The sequence below is a fragment of the Puccinia triticina genome, chromosome 3A (genome assembly GCF_026914185.1).
Source record: "Puccinia triticina chromosome 3A, complete sequence".
Classification (NCBI taxonomy): Eukaryota; Fungi; Basidiomycota; class Pucciniomycetes; order Pucciniales; family Pucciniaceae; genus Puccinia; species Puccinia triticina.
In genome coordinates this window covers 1043161-1062617 of record NC_070560.1, presented here as the reverse complement: position 1 = coordinate 1062617, position 19457 = coordinate 1043161, and the positions used below count along the sequence as shown (strand labels likewise).

The 19457-nt window shown below is 50.3% G+C and overlaps 3 protein-coding genes across 3 annotated transcripts; 2 read left to right on the top strand and 1 right to left on the bottom strand.

Moving 5' to 3' along the window:
- Positions 1-1572: 1572 nt before the first annotated feature.
- On the top strand, positions 1573-6625 carry PtA15_3A113 (uncharacterized protein; the record flags this gene model as incomplete). The annotated part of the gene is made up of 15 exons (XM_053167049.1): positions 1573-1732; positions 1791-2584; positions 2641-2759; positions 2820-2970; positions 3033-3239; positions 3310-3654; positions 3716-3932; positions 4004-4164; positions 4237-4612; positions 4695-4891; positions 4947-5069; positions 5123-5422; positions 5486-5916; positions 5989-6058; positions 6314-6625. 15 exons carry the CDS (start codon positions 1573-1575, stop codon positions 6623-6625), a joined length of 3963 nt encoding a protein of 1320 aa, XP_053018304.1.
- A 3646-nt stretch (positions 6626-10271) lies between these two features.
- Positions 10272-10950, bottom strand: PtA15_3A112 (uncharacterized protein; the record flags this gene model as incomplete). The annotated part of the gene is made up of 4 exons (XM_053167048.1): positions 10272-10343; positions 10417-10455; positions 10519-10640; positions 10764-10950. The coding sequence occupies 4 exons, from the start codon at positions 10948-10950 to the stop codon at positions 10272-10274; spliced, it is 420 nt and encodes a 139-aa protein (XP_053018303.1).
- Positions 10951-13822: 2872 nt separating this feature from the next.
- Positions 13823-14155, top strand: PtA15_3A111 (uncharacterized protein; the record flags this gene model as incomplete). Its single annotated transcript, XM_053167047.1, has 2 exons — positions 13823-13888; positions 13997-14155. The coding sequence occupies 2 exons, from the start codon at positions 13823-13825 to the stop codon at positions 14153-14155; spliced, it is 225 nt and encodes a 74-aa protein (XP_053018302.1).
- Positions 14156-19457: the final 5302 nt, after the last annotated feature.

Here is a 19457-nt window from a genome sequence, read left to right as displayed (position 1 = left end):
CAAAATATTTCGTTGCATACGTGGTATAACCAAACTTCAAGAGCTAGAGATTGAAGCAATAAATCAAGCAAACAATATCATGGAATTTGTCCGTGCCTCTTGTAATGATGATGATTTGAGCCTCTGCAATTACTTTGGTCAATTTTTCAGAGGAATCCGGTCCAAAAACCAGACCTTCCTTTCTTTCAATTTGTGCTTAGGCCCGGCAAGTGTGGTAACAAAAAGCCCAGAGAACACAATGATCCAAACTCAAGCAAGTTGCTTCCGGCAAAGATCCCAGAACAGACCAAAAGCAACCGCACCAAAAAGCTTGATCAAGCTGTTGGGAAGAAAAACAACAAGCTCTTGAACTGGCTCAAGAAAGATGTAACTGTGCCTTCTGTGGATGAATCAATTGATCCTCAGCTACTAGACCCATCAATCCTTTCAGTTCCAACTAGCTCTGAAGTTCCTGAAATTGATGATTCTATTTTTAATGACGATCTGGTTTGACTGTGCCTTACACACTTCTGGTCAAACACACAAAAATCATAAACTTCAAAGGGGGATGGATGGAAGGAGTTTGTGAAGGCAGAAAAAGTGGTGATTGACACTGAAAGAAAGAGAAAAATCAGGCCTTTAATCTGGCACTGCAGGCAATAGGAGTACGCAAGGAGAAGACACCTGAAAGGGGAGCGGGACAAAACTCCGGGGAGGGCATTACAACCCCCAAATCACCCACAAGCGCTCTGATTCTGGTCACGCCTCCCAGACCATTGAAAAGCTTGTGATTTTTTGGTATATGTACGGCCCTCAAAGCTCCACATTTCCATAGCATTAGGAAACTGGGGATGGATAAGTATTGGACATTGGAGTGATCTGCCCAATGCAGGCCCAGATAAACTCTTGGATTGATCTGCTCCTTATGGCATAAATAGCAAAATGCATACATCATAAGCCATAAGTGCCACCAATTGCAAATATGTACATATTTCATTAAAAATACAATTTAATACTTCAAGAGCCGTGGGACTTAATTCCCTGATCCGAAAAGAGCAGAATCTGGCGGGTCATCAAAATCTAATTTCCCAAATTTGTAAGTGCCCTTGCAAAAATAGCTGCTGAGCAGGCCATCTATGGCCGAATTTCCCCCCAAAAAAATCCAGCAGATGCCCAAGATGGGCAGCTACAACTGTGCCAAAAGGCATTGAAGATAGTTAATTTATTTATTTTTAACTTTGTGCTGAGTTTATCTTTTATCATTTCCCTGCCAAAAGTTGACTGTCCTCAGGCCGCGGGTCCGACTTTAACAGGTAAGCCTCTCCTTCGGAGAGCGTCCCTTCGGGACGCGGGGTCGGGCCCCCCCGACCCTCCGATCGAGAGGCTTAGTTAAGCTCGGCTTTGGGCCAGCCCAGGATGTGCCAGGGCCCTCCGAAGCGAGGCCTGGCAGCGGTCCTGCACAGGCAAGTCTTATTCTTTCTCCTTCTCTCTCTTATTTTTGTTGATACTAATGCAGCGATCATCCTCTCCACGCTAGATCCGTTCCCTCGCACGCTGCTTGCCTCGAGAGACGAGCTTCGAGACCACTGCCCGATGGCCGACAGCAGCAGCAGCAGCCTCGGGGCCATCCAGGCCGCCTTCAGCCCACGCATCGCCCTCTTCCCCAGCAGCCAGGCCGAGCAGCACATCTGCACGCCCAACAACATCAGCCACTTCCACAGCCTGCTCGACCCCTTCCACATCATCCCCCGAGGTCAGTCAACTGCACAAACCCAAAACACACACAGAATACTGACTGCACAAACACACAGTCACCGTCCGCCACGCAAACTACGCCACAGCCACCCTCGACGCACTCGCACTCTCCTTCACCCAGAACCAGCCCGAGCAGCCATTCACCACCCCGCACACCATCCCCAAACCATCCGACCAGCCCACGAGCCCCGCCAGGCCACCCCCAGCCACCCGCATCCGCATCAAGCACGACCACCACTGGCTCGGGCCAGCCGAGGAGGAGGAGGCCGACTACCCCCAGCCCCCCACGCCCTGGTACAGCGCATTCCTCGCCCGCCTCCTCGCCCACCGCCCCCTCCTCCCACACGACCACGCCTCACACCCCCTCGCAGCCATCCTCATCGCATCCACCAGCCACCCCGACCCGCTCCAGGAATTCGCAGCCCTCCACCAGCGCGCCGCCAGGGACGGCCCCGGCTGGCCATCCCACCACGAATGGCTCGAAACGGGCACCATCCTGCGCTACTACCTGCTCATCCACCCGATCTCCCCAGAAGAACCCGACGGAGGCGTCCCCCGCGCCGCCGGCCTGCTCGACGCCCTCAAGCGCATCTACGGCCTCAACTGCGGCCTGCTCTGCTTCAACTCCGAAAACACCGAGTGGCTGCGCAGGAAACGGATCGTCGACCACCCGCCCGGCGACCCCCAGCCCAGCCCCACCACGCAGCACGACTACTGGGCCCAGAACAACGGCGCCGGCCAGCTCATCTCCCACGAGGACATCCTCGCCCTCAAGCTCCTCCTGCGCGAGTTCACCCTCCAGAGCCTGATTCCCCACATCGAGCGCTGTGTCCAGCAGTGGAACGACAGCGTGGGCACATTTCTCCTTCAAAAAAACAGAACAAAACTCATATCCTGGCTTTTTAGTTGGCCGCTAACAGGAAGGGAATCACCGGCCGGCTGTTCAGCGCCGGCTACAAATACTTCTCCAAGGCGCCCGACTCCTCATCCACCCCCGAGCACCGCTACAACCCCACCACCTGCTCGTCCGTCTCATCCCTCTTGCCCTCAAATACCCCTCGCTCATCATCATCCTCTCTTACTAGGTATCCCCACCAAAGCCAAGAAGCCCAAACCCGCCGTCTGGCCGACTTCTCATTCATGCTAGGCGACTACAAGTTTGCCAGCCAGATGTACGACTATCTGCGCAAGGACGCGTTCAACGACCAAGCCTGGCCGTACTACTCGTCGGCCACCGTTAGCACCCCACCCCCTCTTTCAGTATTTTTTTAACTCAAGCTAACCGCATGTATCTCTAGCAAATGATCGGCCTCTGCACCCTGCTACAGTCCTCCTTCAGCCAACGCTCCAAACTCGACATCGATCTCCAGCGCTTCCTGTTCGACCATACTCAACCCACCGCGTCCATCAGCCATCTCAGGATCGTCATGATCTACTACGAGATGGCCAAGTCCTTCGGGAACCCCAGCCTGATGGCCAGCTCATTGATCCGCGTCGCCACCACTGTCAGTGGGTTCAACTCTCACCACACTAACAACCACCTCAAGTCAGCTGACAATCTTCCTCTGGTCAAAGGGACAGTACGACGACCTGACCTCGGGCCTGATTTACGAACAAGTAGCCCGGATCGTCCCGCCCCGCCAGGCGGCGCTTTACTCCATCCTGGCCGCCCATCGCTACGCGTCAGCCGAGCAGAACTGGCTCTCGAAGGTCTGCCTCCAACAGGCGCCCCAGTTCGTCGGCTGGGCGCGGATCGAAGACTACGTCGACCACAAGATGGCCCTCATGGCTGAGCTCGACGCCGATTGGCCCGCGGCGCTCGTCCGCTACTGGAACGTGCTTCGGCGGAGGATCCTCTCGGGCGCTGGTGATGCGGACGATGATGAGCTCTATCTCGACAAATTCAGAGCGCTGTATCCAGTAAGACTCGTCTCCCTTTTCTAGTGCAAGACCATCTCATCTCACGGTCCTCGATCTGCAGAGGGCTATCGAGGCCAATCCGTCCCTGGAACTTCCAAGGATCGAGGATATCTCCCTGTTCGACGTCGAGCGCTGCAAGATCCGTGTGCCCCACCAGAACCATCTTCGGGCGTATCCAGACATCGATCCGGCCGTGTGGGAAGAGCTCGGTGCCCGCTGCCCGGGCACCCCTGGCGTGACCAACACACCCAACGAGCCCAGCACGGCGGTCGTCAATGGTATGTCCGTCCCCGCGAGAAGAATGATTCCCTCCTGGTTGGGTGGAAAATGATATCGATTCGTCTCCAAGAGCCTTTCTATCTCGACTTGCGAGTCCGAAACCCGCTACAAACTTCGATCCATGTCACCCAGATCCAGATCCAGGTAGCCGACCCCTCCTCTGATCCTTCATCAAACCTCGAAATAGATCCCGTCGACGACCTCGAACTTCTCCCCCTCGAAAGCCGCGAAGTAAGCAACTCCTCTTAAGAGTGAGAGGTCCAGGCAGCTGATGCTGATTTTTTCTTTCTTTCTGAAAACAAGGTTTCAGTGAAGCTGGTATGCAAGCAAGCCGCGATCAGGGTCGAAATAACAGATGTGAAGTTCAGATTTGATTCGTTGGTTGAGTGTTCGCAAGGGATGAAGAAGAAAGGGAAGCGTCTGCAAGCGACGCTGGCCCAGCGGCTGGGACGGGAGTACACGAACGACCAATCGATGGTAGTCCGTGTGCGGAAGGAGGTGCCGATCGTTGAGATCATCGGCGCGGGCAGCCTCCCGATGACGATCTATGACGGCGAGAGCTGTATCTCCAGGATCTCGATCCGCAACACCGGCCTCGTCGGGTTGACGCACTTGCAGGCGGTCGTCAGCCACGCCTGCCTCTTCCGCTTCTGCGCAGACCCGCAGCCGCTCAGCGCCGGTAAGCCTTCCCCGTCCCACTGCTCCGAACGAGACGACGCGCTCTACGCGGCCGCCATTGATCATGCTTTCTGGCCGCGCAGTTCTCTACGAGACGTCGGGCGATGATCCGGGGCCCGATCCGCTCGTGATCGAGGTCCCGAACCACGTGCTCCCCGAACCGCCCGCCCTGTTGGCGCAGGATCTCAAGGAGGGGCAAGCCGTGGACGCGGCGCTCGTGTGTCGCGGGGAGGGCGTAGGCCACCACGCCACGTGCTGGCTGTTCGTCTTCCGCCATGCTGTGGGTCGTTGCCATGCTGTGTGGCATACTCCGTTACTGATGCCTGTTCTTCCAGACTTCGGGAGAGCTCTTGAGCTTCCGCCATGTCCAGTACCTCTCCGTCCTGCCCTCGTTGTCGATCAAGCCGGCCATTCGACCCAGCCTCACGCCGGATGCCTTCTACCTTTTGACCCTCGAGGTGAGAGAGTACTGTTCTTGTGAAGATATCGTTGGTTGACTTGGTGCATGCAGCTCGACTGTCTGGCGCTTCCCGAAGACATCGAGATCTACCAAGTGTCGATGATCAGCACGCACTGGACGAGCAAATGGCTCAATGGTACTCCGGGCTCCCCCGCCCTCCTCCGGCTCCCGAAGGGCGCCTCGTCCGTCACCCTGGCCTTCGAGATCCATCCCCGCACCGACGCCGTCCAGGACGACCCCACCACACACACGATGCTCGAGCAGCTCGCGAAACTGCTCAAGAAGGAGCCCTTGGACGAGGCTCCAATGGCCCGCTCCTCGGTCCGTCCGCTCGTCTCGTTGGCCCATCCGGTACGCTGTTTGTCCCTTTGCATGCAGTCCCGAACTTTAACTGTGTGTGTGTGTGTGCTATAGATCGCCCAGCCATGTGTCAGACTGGACGCGCCGACCCTTCTGGACACGATCCTGACCTCGGACCGCGCGGCGCGGCGGAAAGCTCTGGCGAGCCACTTCACGAGTCTAAGCGGAGCGCAGATCGGCTCGATCTTCCCCTGGACGACGGCGGGGAGTGCGTCGATGGTGGTCTTCTGGCGGGCGACAGGGACGGGCAAGCAGGGCCACCACCAGCTGTCCGGGCTGCGTCTCGGCGCGTCGCTCGACCGGCTCCATGCCACGCTCGCGCGCGGCGCCGGGACGGCCGGCGGGATGTATCGCGAGACCCAGGTGCTTCACAAAACGCTCCTCGCACAGCTCCGCGCCTCCGAGTTCGGCGCCTCCCAGGACCCCGTCGCCGTCCATGTCTCGCTTGCACACCCCGTCGCCGAGTGGGACTTCGCGACTGCCGGGTATGTTCCGTTTCCTTGCTGTGCTGGGGTTTTGCGGGTGCTTATCCGACGGTGTGGTGTGTGTGTGTCTAGGCCGACGACCGTCCCGGTGACGTTCACGCTCAAGAACCAGTCCCCGACGCGCCCCGCCGCGTACGAGCTAGTTCTCGCGGGCGCGGCCGGGGGGCTGGACGCGGAGGGGCGGGCGGGGTGGACGGGCAAGCTGGCCCACCGGGGCCGCCTGGCGCCGCTCAAGACCGCCGTGGTCCTTGCGGGGTGGTGGCTGTGTGGGCCGGGGGTCGTCGACGGCGGGCGCTGGACCTGTCGCGCGTCGTACCTCCCCGCCCTCCCTTCCCCGTCCGACGCCCGTCCGCTGTCTCCCGCGCCCGGCCTGGGGACCGGACGCGGGACGGACCAGGGGGACGTGGAGAAGACCTGGACCTCGTTCGGACGCCCGGTGGTGTGCTCGGTCGCGGCCGCCGGCGCGGGGGTCCTGGCTCCCGATCCTGCTCCCGATCCTGCTCCCGATCCTGCTGCCGATCTTGCTGCCGATCCTGCTGCCGATGCTGCTCCCGATCCTGCTGCCGATCCTGCTGCCGATCCTGCTCCGGATCCTGCTGCCGATCCTGCTGCCGACGATCCCGGCGCGGGGGCGGGGGACACTCCTGGCTCTCCTCCGATCGGCGCCCCGCATCCTCCGGGCGCCCCCCCGCCTCGTCTCGACACCTGACTCTTTCCTTTTTGTGTGGCTGGGTGCTGCGCTGTTTGTATGGTTGTAGCTATATATAGAAAGAGAGAGATGCTGTTGACGGTCATGTAGAGCGGCACCCGGGCCCCCGCGTACCCGCTGACCAAGCCTCGTCGGCAACGGGCGCGGATGTATCCGCTCTTGCTGGCGGGTCTCGGAAAAGAGGGTCGACAGGGGTGCTGCGACAAAGTGAGGACTATGGTTCGTGCTGGTTGGGGCCTGGGATGTAGACGTCCTCTGGCTGATCATCGGCTGCGCTACTGGCCGCGGCGAGGGGGGGCACACGCCTTGGATGGGTGCAACACTTGGGCTCGTGTTGAGCTCGCGGAAGGACGGCTGCAAGGCTTGGGTTGGGAGGCGCCGTTGGCCGGGCTTTGCAAGTCCTCAGTCAGAGAATGTGTGGATTTCTTTCGGCAAAAACAAGCCAATTGGTGCGCATAGAAGGCGCATGGATGGCTGGGAGCAGCTCATGTGGATCGAGGTTTTTCCTGCGCGGAATGGAGGGCAGCCGCTGAGATGGATGGGATTCTCTGTCTGCACGCCCGCCACCGCGGCCCATCCTTGGCTTATTTTTGGCAGCCCCCCCCCCCCCCCCCCCCTAGACAACACATCCTGCCCCCCTCCTCTGATCAGCAGCAATGGGAGCAATGGTGAAACAGATACTGATAGAATACAATACAGTATCTTCAGATATTTGTATATACAAACATATTGTATCTGTCTGTAGATACAATACCATAGTATTGTATCATTCAAGTATTAAAACTTTATTTTCTTGTTTTTGCCACAGTGGACTTCATACATAAAAACTATTGAAAATACATAAAAATGCAGTATATTGTATTGGGCTGTATTGGTGACAAGATACCAAAGTTTGAATACATGTGTACAGTATTGGTCTTTGAATATGATACAAATAAATAGTATTGAGTGGAAAACAGATACAAATACAGGCAGATGTAGATACATGTATTGTCAGCCTCAAGCGCGCGCAGCCAAAGAGTCACCTCCACGCACCAAGAGACTGCTTCCAGAGTGCGCGGAGGAGTTGCCTACACGTGCTAAGAGACTGACTACAAAGAGCGTTGTGGTGATCAATTCTGGAACTCGTGTCAAATTGTCCACGGAGCAATCAGCGCGGAGCACGGGCGGTGCGGAAACGGTGCGGAAACGGAGCGGAGCGGAGCGCACAACTGAAGGCGGCGGCGCGCGGAGCTTGACGGCGGAACTGGACTCAGACTAAGCAGGCCAGCGCGGACTGGATAGTGGAGGTGGTGATTGGGGGAAGCCGTGGCAGCCAGAAGGGCGGCATGTGGGATCCTGACATCATAGGCTAGACAGGGGCGTAGAAGCTAGAGAGAGGAGTTTGACGGTGGTCGAAGGCAAGCGGCGGAGACAACAAGAGTTGGTGTGAGAGCGCAGCTTGGCGGATGATGTGCGTGTGTATAGTGCTTGGCGGATGACAAGTGTGCATGAGTGAACGGAGTTAGCGGATGGCGTTGTGGTGATCAGTTTTGGAACTTGTGTCAAATTGTCCACGGAGCAATCAGTGCGGCGCACAGGCGGTGCGGAAACGGTGCGGAAACGGTGCGGAAACGGTGCGGAGCGGAGCGCACAACTGAAGGTGGCGGCGCCCGGAGCTCGACGGCAGAACTGGACTCAGACCAAGCAGGCCAGTGCGGACTGGATAGCGGAGGTGGTGATTGGGGGAAGCCGTGGCAGCCAGAAGGGCGGCGCGTGGGATCCTGACATCATAGGCTAGACAGGGGCGTGGAAGCTAGAGAGAGGAGTTTGACGGTGGTCAAAGGCAAGCAGCGGAGACGACAGGAGTTGGTGTGAGAGCGCAGCTTGGTGGATGACGTGCGTGTGTATAGCGCTTGGCGGATGACGAGTGTGCGTGTGTGAACAGAGTTAGCGGATGGTGTGCGTGGGAGGCGGGCGGAGGATATATTTTAGTTCTCTTCCTTTTCTCTATAAAACCACAGTGGTGGAGGGAGGATTCTGTATCATATACTCCCCACAGACTCTCTTTTTACGGTTTTTACTTTACTTTGCGGATTGTTGTGCTTCTTTTACTTTGCGTATGTTGCGGACTTGCTTTATGTGTTACGGTTGTGCTTTGCGGAGTTTTGTGCTTGCTTTACGGCTGTTTTCTTGCAATTGTTGCGGAGTTATCTTCTTTATTCAGCGGAGCTTTATTTTACTGTTTACCTTGCGGAGCTAGAGTATTTTTACGTGCTTTACTTTATTTATCCCACTCAGAGCCCTACAACGCGGCGGAGTTTCTCCAGATCACCCGACTTTACCTGGGAATCATCTTGGAGCGGCGGGGTCCTGACATTTCTACGCAGTGACCACTCTTGTTCATCACAGCGTGTGGAGCAAATACCTCCCCACACCAAGAGTATTATTGAGCATATGTGTCCTGAGTACTAGTGACTGTTTCAGCTAGTACTAAGGACCATTAGGGAATTATATTTGCTCATGCATAAGCAAACAGCCTTCCCCAAGCAATGAAATATGCTTGGAAAAGTTTTAAAGACAGGGAACCTCCTGGAAGGATGGATCCCCAGATTGTTATGAGCCAACATGTAGTCTCAAGATCTCTACCAAGCCCAAGCAATTACAACACAGTGTTGTGATTGGGGCTTTCTATCCTTTTCTCCCTTCTCATTTTCCCTGTATCCTTGTTTTCCTTAGCTTTCCTTCTCCTCAAGTATCCAATACCTGCTTATCTTACTCAAGTTCTTTCTCTCAGCTCAAGTTTCTTATTCACCAGTGTGTCACTTCAGAGACGCCCGCTGACATGTATTGTATTTGTTTCACCATTGATGGTAGGGATGAAAAAAGTGTGGGAACAGTTGGTAAATCCTCTGCAAGCAAGTATGCACAAAACATGTATGAATGAGGCCAAAAAATGGATGGATTTTGGTAAGGTTCTGTATTTTACATGGGGGTCATTTATGCTAACAGACAGCTTCCTGGGTCCTGAACCTTCTCCCTCCCCAGATTGCTTGAATGCTTGTGAGGACTGCCTGCATGATCCTTCAAAACCTCCTGCATGACCAAGCCCTTCAGCAAGGCCTTGACTGTAAAGGCTTTTCTGGAAGCTCTAGTTATTTTCATTCACATATATGTATATATATGTGAATAACTAAGTTCTGGGGTGTTGGTCCAGCTGTGGTGGAGCTTGCTTTGTGGATTGTGTTTGCATCCCCTTATATGTATGCTGGGCAATGTGATTGTGAACACCCCTGCTGGTCTGACTTGCTTATGCCAGGCCTGCTGCACACTTCTTGCATTGAGCTGCATGAGCAGCCCTTATTTTTTTTTTAGCAAGGTTTGACAGCTGTTTTTGAAATCAGCCTTATGTGAACCCCCCCTATCTTCACATGGTCAATTGAGATTGGATCAAGGAAGTGCGCTATTTACAAGGCTGTGACTTGAGCTTGGTGAAAATCATTCTGCAAATTGATGGACTTTGAGAGAAGGATCATTCAGCTTCCAGCAGTACAATTCCATTACAGACTTGGAACATGATATACAACAAGAGATTTGACTAGAAAACTGGGAATGTTTGAAAGATTCATAATCAACACAGGTTTGCCAGACACAGTCGCTCTAGCCTCTAGGCAGGGGACGCGGCATTGCATGTATTCTGATAAAACTCAGGCGGGATATCAGAGAAGATGTTTAAAGGCTGTGATAGAAACTGGGGCTTAGCTGAGATGACAGAGACTATGCAGAGAAATATGCGAGAAAAAAGAACGTACCAAAGCGCCAGGAGGAGTAGAAGAGCTAGGGAGTGATAACTGTGGTTTGAATTAGATTTAGCTTGGATTACAGGTAAATTCCAAGCTAGAAAAAGTACATACCTGTAATTTCACCGCAGCAGTGCAACACTGGGCCACAAGCGTGTCGGTATCAGGCGATGAGTTTGCACTTTTAGTGCAGTCAAACATAGTGTGGGCGCTATTGGAGTAAGTCCCGTAACTTACTGTGATAAGAAAATTGAAGTAATTAATTAGCCAATCAATCAAAACAAAGCGGGTCAACACAAGGGTTCAGTAAGTACACTGCAGTTTCAAGTATGTACGGCAATTGGCATATGTAGGCTTACATGCAATCGCCTGCAATGATGGCCGGCGACCTGTACCGCCAATTTTTTTGAGTGTGAGGCACAATATCTGAAGACCATCTCCACAGGCTTTTGCAATTTTCGGACTGGTTGTTCCTCTGGCTTCACTAGCTTGGCCCTGGAGCCCGATCGCCAACAGAACTGAGAGCAAAAATTTAGACAACTCCATGATTGGATGTGCTGTTGCCAATGAGCGGGGCGTCGAGTGGTGATGTTGATGATGCTGATACTTCTGTATGCAGATAGATGTGTTGATGTTTTTGATTTGAAGGAAAATTGAAGGGCTTCGGTAAGTGTTGGTAAATATGTACATACGTGGTTAGATTCTTTTGGTGGTTGTGGAACACTCTTTTTATATCAGATGATGTATAACCTGAGACCATCCGTCGTCCGTTGCCCATGCAACGAAAAAGGGTAACCCCCTCCAGTATCTCGTTTCCGGAGCTCGAGGCTGGTGGAACCTCCCCCCCGTAATACCGTACACTGCAAAAAAAACTTGGTCAACTGCTTGCAGTTGACATGCAGGATACTCAAGCCAAGCTACCATTGTAACTCCACCTGAATGCACAAGTGCCTTTGTTGGCACAGTCACTGTGCAAGGTGCACAGTGACTGTGCATTGACGCTTTGGTTGAGTCAAACCTTGGGTAAGGCTGGTGTAACACCACAAGCTTCCTCAGAGTTACCGCATGTCAACTGCTCACAGTTGACACAGTTTTTTTTGCAGTGGTACGGCTGCGATTGGCACTCTTGTCTCATCGGACTTGCATAGTCATGGATGCCAAGCGCGATTGGCCCAAAAATCGGCTACCGGCGTCGAGCAACGACTTTTGGTGATGGTTGAAAAATTTCGTCGCGTCCGACTATCCATCAGGCCCGGCTCGGATCTCCAACATGCAGCATAGAACTGGGGCCTCCAGCGAATCACTCGACGACAGTTGAGGGCAAGATGTGTGGTTGAACATGAGTCGTTTGTTGAATGACCTCTGCTTGCAAGTTATTGACAGCGCATCAAGTTTATTTGTCACTACATAATATACACCCGGGGAGTCCTTCGACAAGGACATCTCGAGGAATCCTCGTGGATTCCCCGTAGTGCCCCTGCGCGAGGTTGGACCAGCGGCTGCTGGTCCACACATTCACGTGCTCTCCACCAAGTGGATCACGGGGGCTCCTCGTGATGATCATCCAAGGATACCGATTCCGCCCGCCGTGGAATCCACGTGGAGCGCGGTACCGAACTGGTGAAAAAAGGCCTGCACTCAAAAAGGACACAGACAGGAATCAAACAAGGGCTGAGTGCGAGAGCATACCCAGTGCCGGTGATCATTAGAGCAACTCCACCGCGGGCCCTAAATTGGGTCTCTAGTTGGAATTTACCGACTCAACCCGACCCACCGCGGGCGCTATTAGCGTCAAAATTTTACAGGTGTCCCCAAATTTCATGCCCGAGTCCGTACATGTAGGGACTCCTAGAGACTCTCTCCAACAACCCAAAAGACACTGTCACATAACAACAACATTGTGAAACTCCATTGGTCACCTCGATGAACGGAACCAATCTTACAATATGTACTCATCTCAATGAACGGAACCAACCGGCCATCAAGGAGATGTATTGCTTCTCTTGGTGACCGGAAAGAACCGGCCATCAAGGAGAATTATTACTCATCTTGATGACCGGAACGAACCGGCCATCAAGGAGATTTATTGCTCCTATCAATGACCGGAACAAACCAGCCGTTGAGGAGAGTTATTATCCTCTCGATGACTGCTCCGTTCCGGCCATCGAGGGGAGTTATTACTCCTCTCGATGTCCGGAACGAACCGGCCATCGCAGCAGCGACCGACCGGTTGTCAGCTACACACACACCAATCAATCCTCAATGACCGGTTTGTACCGGTCATTGAGGTGAGTCCACTTCATGATTTCTCGATGACCGCCATGGAAGGCCATCAAACGAGGCGGTCATCAAAAAACATGCAAATGTTCTGGATGACCGGTTAGTGACGGCCATCAAGGAGTGTCATTTATGTATCCACCTCGGATGGTCATTGCACAAAGTGCATTTGTTCTGGATGACCGGTTTGTGCCTGTCATGGAATACATGTACATCGGTGGCGTGTCAGTGATTTTTAGAGACTCCCTTTGGAGGCTCGCGGTGTATGCTGCAGCAATATGGGGCGGTAAAACCTGCTGCGCAGTCCCAAAGATTGAATTTTAGCAACCCCAAACTAGGGCCCGCGGTGGAGATGCTCTTAGCAGCTATCACTACAGGCAAACAGGTGACGTTCCCGCACGCAGCGTCACCTGCGCAGTGACTGCGGCCACCAAAATTAGGTGACGCTGCGCGCGGGAGCGACAGCTGTCTGCCTGTAGTGTATACTATTCCAGATTGATGGAAGCTCTCATTTCTAAAGTATTGACCCACCCAAAAAGCCGTTTGCGAGTCGATTTTCCATCAAAGTTTTTTTTTTCAACTTTTTTTTTCTTCCTTTCAATGACATATTTTCTCCAACTTTCAACACTTCAGGACCAGCCTGAGCTAGTCCTGGTTGGAAGTGAAAAAAAAGGCTGTGGTGGTGGAACCAACGTGAATGTGGTCTCCACATGTGTTACAGGAGTGTGCTTTGTGGAACCAATGGGGAAAAGTGACAAACCCGTCGGTTCCACGGGGAAAATGATGTTCTGTGGAACCGACGGGCTTACTGAGCACTTACCAAGCCGATCCTCGTCGGTTCCACGGATAAACAGCTCCTTGTCGGATCCACAAACCTGCTTGCGAGGAAGTACCCCCGGCGTGTACTTGAACTAAATTCGACCATCAACCTCTGCCTGGCAGCTGCGCAAGCTGTGCATCGCAGCATCCTGCACCACAACCCTTTACTTTTCAAATAAGGCTTCGACTTATGCGGTCGTAAAGGTATCAACTGTTCAATTGTAAGCCTTTCAACCATCATCCTGTTGCTGCATGAAATGCAAAATTGCTGACAACTTGCCCTCTCCCAACTTATCCGATCCCTTATTCCTTATCTAGCCCAATGACCAATGCAAACCCCATCCGATCCAGGAGGAGGACCATCCAAACAAACACAGTGATTACCACTGTATCAACCGGAACATCTTGACGCAGACGCAACACCATTGCGAGACAAACCTCACTTCAAGAACCCTCCAACCGCGCCCGACAAGCTGATTCAAGACGGTTGGGCCAGCGCCTCAATATTATCTTAGGCCCGCAGGCCGAACACAATCGAATCCAACCTGATGGAAATACAGAGTTTCAACCTCTCTTCGGAAGCTACGCCAAGCTCAACAACTGTGACAAGTGGGAAGATGATATACCGATTGCAGCCCACGCAGAGTACTTTTGACTTCAACGATACACAGAAAGACGAGAGGAAGTTTCTCAGAAATGGGCCGCGCTGGACAACAAAGTCGTAGCAGCTTACCTACTCAACCAGGAAAAGACAAGGAACTGGACGCATGCATCCTGTGATTTTTTGGTTCACCCTGCTTGGTGCAAATGCCCATCAACACTCATCTCCCAGCGGAAGGTTGATTTAATTGACATTAAAAGTTAGTTGTATTAGTGCTTTGAATCCCTTCACTCATCCGCTTACTTGTGTCTTTTTTTGTAGTCCGTCGGGCAGGTCAACTTGTAAACTTCTGCAAGTTTACTCCTGATGTTGTCCGCCTGATTCACCATGGGTATTTTGCCTGCTCCGCCGAACAACCTTGAACAGCCTTCTCGATTCGCCTCGTGCAATACCATCATCACCTCTGGCAGGCATCGGCTGTATCTAACTCAGCATTCATAAAATCCCTCTTGTCATTTCTGGATAGCCGTTCCCACTCACCTTTGCATCAGCGCGGATCCGATCACAAGCGCCGAGACCTGCGGGTACCTTTCTCCCACTGCATTGATCTTTATGTTTGGATTCTCACTAACTCCTGCAAGCTGTTAGAAGACGGATTACGATTCACCCGAGAAGACAAATGGGCCAATAAGTGTCCATGTTGCTTTGGACCTAGTCAAAATGAAGTCAAACAACATCCAAGCGAGCCAAATTTCATCATTGCAATGGACGGCAACTTCCAGCAGCGGCATTATGCTTATGCTAGCAAGGACAATCCCTGCGACGAGCAATATCCCGATCTTTTTCTTCCCCCCTCAAAGATTGAGAGTGACATAGAACGGTTGTCTGCCACTGGAATTGATTTCAGTACATTTGATCTTTCCTCTTCATGTAATGTACTTTGCTCATATTTTTTGTCTTCCGCATTGTCTTACGATCATCTCAAGCCACCGTGCTCCAATTCGCATACAGCCGCCAACAACACCCAAAACGGATCCACTTGGGATAAATGCGATGACAATGCGATCTTTGCCAGCACATGTCGCCATGATGTTCTGTTAATGCTGACCAACATCTATAAAACAGGCAAAAAGTATGTTTTTTTTTTTTTTTCATGTACGGAAAATAAGCATTCAATAGGAGATTGAAAATTGATTTGTATTGATTCAAGGCTCTACTACCCAATCTCAATTATCCGCAACCTTCTTGACGACTTCCCCAACCAAAAAGTGGACATCCTTTATGATATTGGTTTTCACCTGGAGGCACATGTTGTAAAAGTAAGCTACATCGGATCCACCTTAATATGACTTGATTGCTTGATATTTTGTGCTGACAAGCTTCACGCCAGCAAAATCTTTTAAGTGATTGGATAAGTGACCTCCAATTTGGAACCTCTGTCTTTCATGCGTATGTGCATGAATGGTTGTGCCAGGTTAAGTACAATCCACGGTTCAATGATTGGTGGGGTCTATCAGACGGTGAGGGGCTGGAGAGATTCTGGGCGTTCCAGTCCCCTCTTGTCTAAACTCTTTGGGTATCAAATTGGTTACATTGACTAATATCCTTCCAAGATCAAGCCAAATACTACTCGTCTCAGCTCACTGAAAGTTCTGGTATTTGGTTGCTGAGGAAGCTCAAAAACTGAAATGAAATAATAAAGTGTTCTGCAGAAATTATTCGGCAACTCCACAGCCTACCAAATCCAATTACACCTGGCTCAAACTATACGGATCTATTCTTTGAACAGCAGTGTTTGCTTGAACAGAATTATCATCTGAACTTCAACCACACTCGGGAAAAGGCAAGGCAAGAGTTGGGGCACCTCCTTTGTTTGCAGGAGGAACTTGATGAATCTTGGTAAGTCATGTTGTTTGATTGTGAGTAATCACATCTTGGTTAAATAATTGTTGGCTCTACAGGCAGCAACCCACCCTCACCGTAGAACAGGCTATCTCACGTGCCGATTCATGCCGAGATATTGCAAACCGTATTAGGAATCAACGCAGTGCGATTGGCCCACATGCTCTGATAGACAATCTGACACGTTGAGTTCTCCATCTGTTCCATCATTGCTAAATATTTACACTGCAAGAAAAACTCTAGAAACTGCTTGCAGTTGAGATGCAGCAAGCTTGAATCAAGCCTCAGCTCAAGCTGGAGTCAAGCACCCAAATTTCATGCTGGTGTGCCTTGAGTGTATACCTTGTTCAGCATCCCAATGCTGAACATACTGTAGTAATAATGCAGTAGGCTGAGGCAAATGTTCAACCTTGAAAATGAGCATCCCCCTGAGCACCCTTTTATTTTATAAAATTAAACACTCCATGTGCCATTGAATCCAGCCAGAATAACATAAAAAGGGTGTGTACACATGAAAAGGATATGTACATAAGAAATGAATATGTGAGCATGAAAGGGGAATTTGAGAAGGTGTATTAACACATAAAAGGGATATTTACACATGATGAAAGTGGTATGTATGCATGAAAGGGGTTTGTTTCTATGAAAGGAGTATGTGCAGTAAGGGGTATTTGCACATGAAAGGGATATGTAAACATCAAAGGGGTATGTAAACCTGAATGATGAAAGGGGTATTGAAAGGGATGTAATAAACTCAAAGGGGACATGTAAACATGAAAGTTTCATGAACGCATGATGAAAGGGGTATGTACACATTGTGAAAGTGATACATGCAAATGAAAGGGATACACGTACATGAAAGGGATATGTGCACATAAAGGGGCATGGACACATTATGAAAGGGGTGAATGCATAAAAAGGGATATGTGCACATGAAAGGGGTTTATATGCACATGAAAGGGGTTTATATGCACATGAAAGGGGAGTTTGCACATGTATCAACTCAGTATTTTAGAGCCTGTACTCAGTTTTTTGGAGCTTAGACTCACTCTTGCATAAATTATACACTTTGCATGTAATCAACCAGTGCTTGATTCTTGCATGAGTCACAGCTTGCCTTGAGCTCTTGCATCTCAACTGCAAGCAGTTTCTAGAGTTTTTCTTGCAGTGTTAACAGCTAATGTAACAAAAAAGGGATATATTGTATCAGGACCTCAAAGTGAGCTATTGTGGAAAGTCTGGTACACAAAAATTGATGTGCAAAGGCGATTTCTGGCGTTGGCAGAGGAGAAACAGCCGCTATTACAATCGTGCTGTGCCGGAGAGCACACTACACTAGGTGAGTTTTATCTTTTAATTGCGCAATCTGCTGGCACCCCCACTCTTGATACTGAATATCATCAATCTGGTTCGCTCGTAGGCACCCGTGCAAACCAAAGACTGATAAAATCGGTCCGAGCGCGCGCCGATCAACTACAGACCTCACTTAATGCATACAACACTTGATCTTTGGCATTCAGAACCGCTTGCCCAACACGACATGCACCTCCAACAATTGAGTATGCCAAGCTTCTTCGTCTGTTGCCAGATGACCCCTTTTGGAATGATGGTCTCTTCACCAATGGGAATGAGCCATGGGCTATTGATATAAATACCCAACGGGGTATTCGATATCTAGCTAGCCTCAAACGTGGAAACGAGGAAAAACATCGGATTGGATGGGAGTTCTGTCGGGCCCTCCGCTGGGCAACCTCGCAGCACATAGTTATTTGGGACATCTTGCGTAGCATATCCCGAGTAAGCGATGATGCGATTGACATCCCACAAGACCTACAGGCATTTGTCTCACATGATTGTCTTGGCTCTCTCAGCAATCTAAATGAGAAGATCTCTTCGGTGATAGTCCTCATGCATCAAAGGTTGATTTCAATAGCTAGACTCCAAGTTTATTGGGATAGTCACATAATTGAGGTCTTCGAAAATACTGCCCAACAAACTGGCAATAATTCTCTTCTGAAACTATGGGAGCAGCAAATCAAGAAGATTGTTCTTCTGATGAAGAAAACCCAACTCTCAGGCATCCCTGGTTATGTTTGGGACAAGACAGTTTTCACTGAAGGTACAGATGAAATTGGTGCCAAAAATAGAGCTTCAGCTACCAGAAATACAGGTTCAAGAGCCTCCAGCATCAATCATGCTGAGGAAAGACCTCAAGCCACTGATCCCTCCAACTCTCTTCCACAAAATAATGATTTTCATGCTGATGAAGATGATGAACTGGGAGAAGATGAGTACAATGATAACATTGATCATGTCGTACAATCTATGGAACAGTCCATGCTTGACAATCTTGTGGCTTGATAATCTTGTGCTTGCAGTTTTGGTGTGGTAGTGTGAAAGAATTTTGTCTTTGATTTTTATTAATCTCCATCATCTACCTCATAACATTGGGTGACATCTAGATTTTTCCATTTTTTATGGCAATAGTTTTATTTGCATGGACTGGACTACACTTAATGGTCATTTTTTTGACTAAGAGAAAACACTGAAAAGTCCACAGTGGAGGAATTTCATTCCTTGATTCATTTATAACCATATTGTTGAGTAAAGTATCAGTGATTCAGCCAACTCCCTCGAACATAAAATCACAGTGTTAATAATTGGTTGAGTATTTAATTTTATCAGCTGACTGCCCCAAATGCAGTTCTCAGGGTAAAACATTTCACCTCTGGGAAGGGTCCAGTTGAGGCAAATGTTTAACAGCTCTCAAAAAAGCCACAAGCCTGACTTGATTTCCCCACTAGAGATTTTTGGGTTCACAGTGGTGAAATTTTTAAATACACTGAAAAAACCCACTATTATAGGTTGCCTCACTTGAATTTCTTTCACCTCTGTACCCTTTGGGTTTTTGGAGGTGAAATGTTTAGAAACTCTCACACAATTAACAAGTTTGGCTTGCCTTGCTTGACTTTCTTGGCTTGTCTTGCTTGACTTTCTTGGCTTCCTTTGCTTTACTTTCTTTCACCCCTGGCAATTTTTGGTTCCAGCAATGTGAAAACCAATTCTCAGGGGTAATTTTTATCTTCCTGTTTAATTCTTGATCTCAATTTTACTGATAAATGATTTGGTGTTTTTGGAAGCAGTCTAGGAGCACCGGGCTGGCTTCATTAAGTTGCTGTTAGCAGGAACCACTGCCATATCAGTCATTATAAATTCTCAACAAGCATGGTGAAAGAAAAAACACAGATAGAGATGAAAGTTCAAAGTTAAAAACAAATATGATTACAAACTTTTATTTTTTTAACCTCTTTCTAGTCAATCTGATAAAAATCAAGCAATGTATGTTCTCCTTCCTTCCTATACCTCAGAAACATACTTCAATTCTGATTTTGATCATTTTCTCTCCCCTTTCTGTTGTTTGTTTTGTTTCATTAAATAATTTTGACCTTTTTCA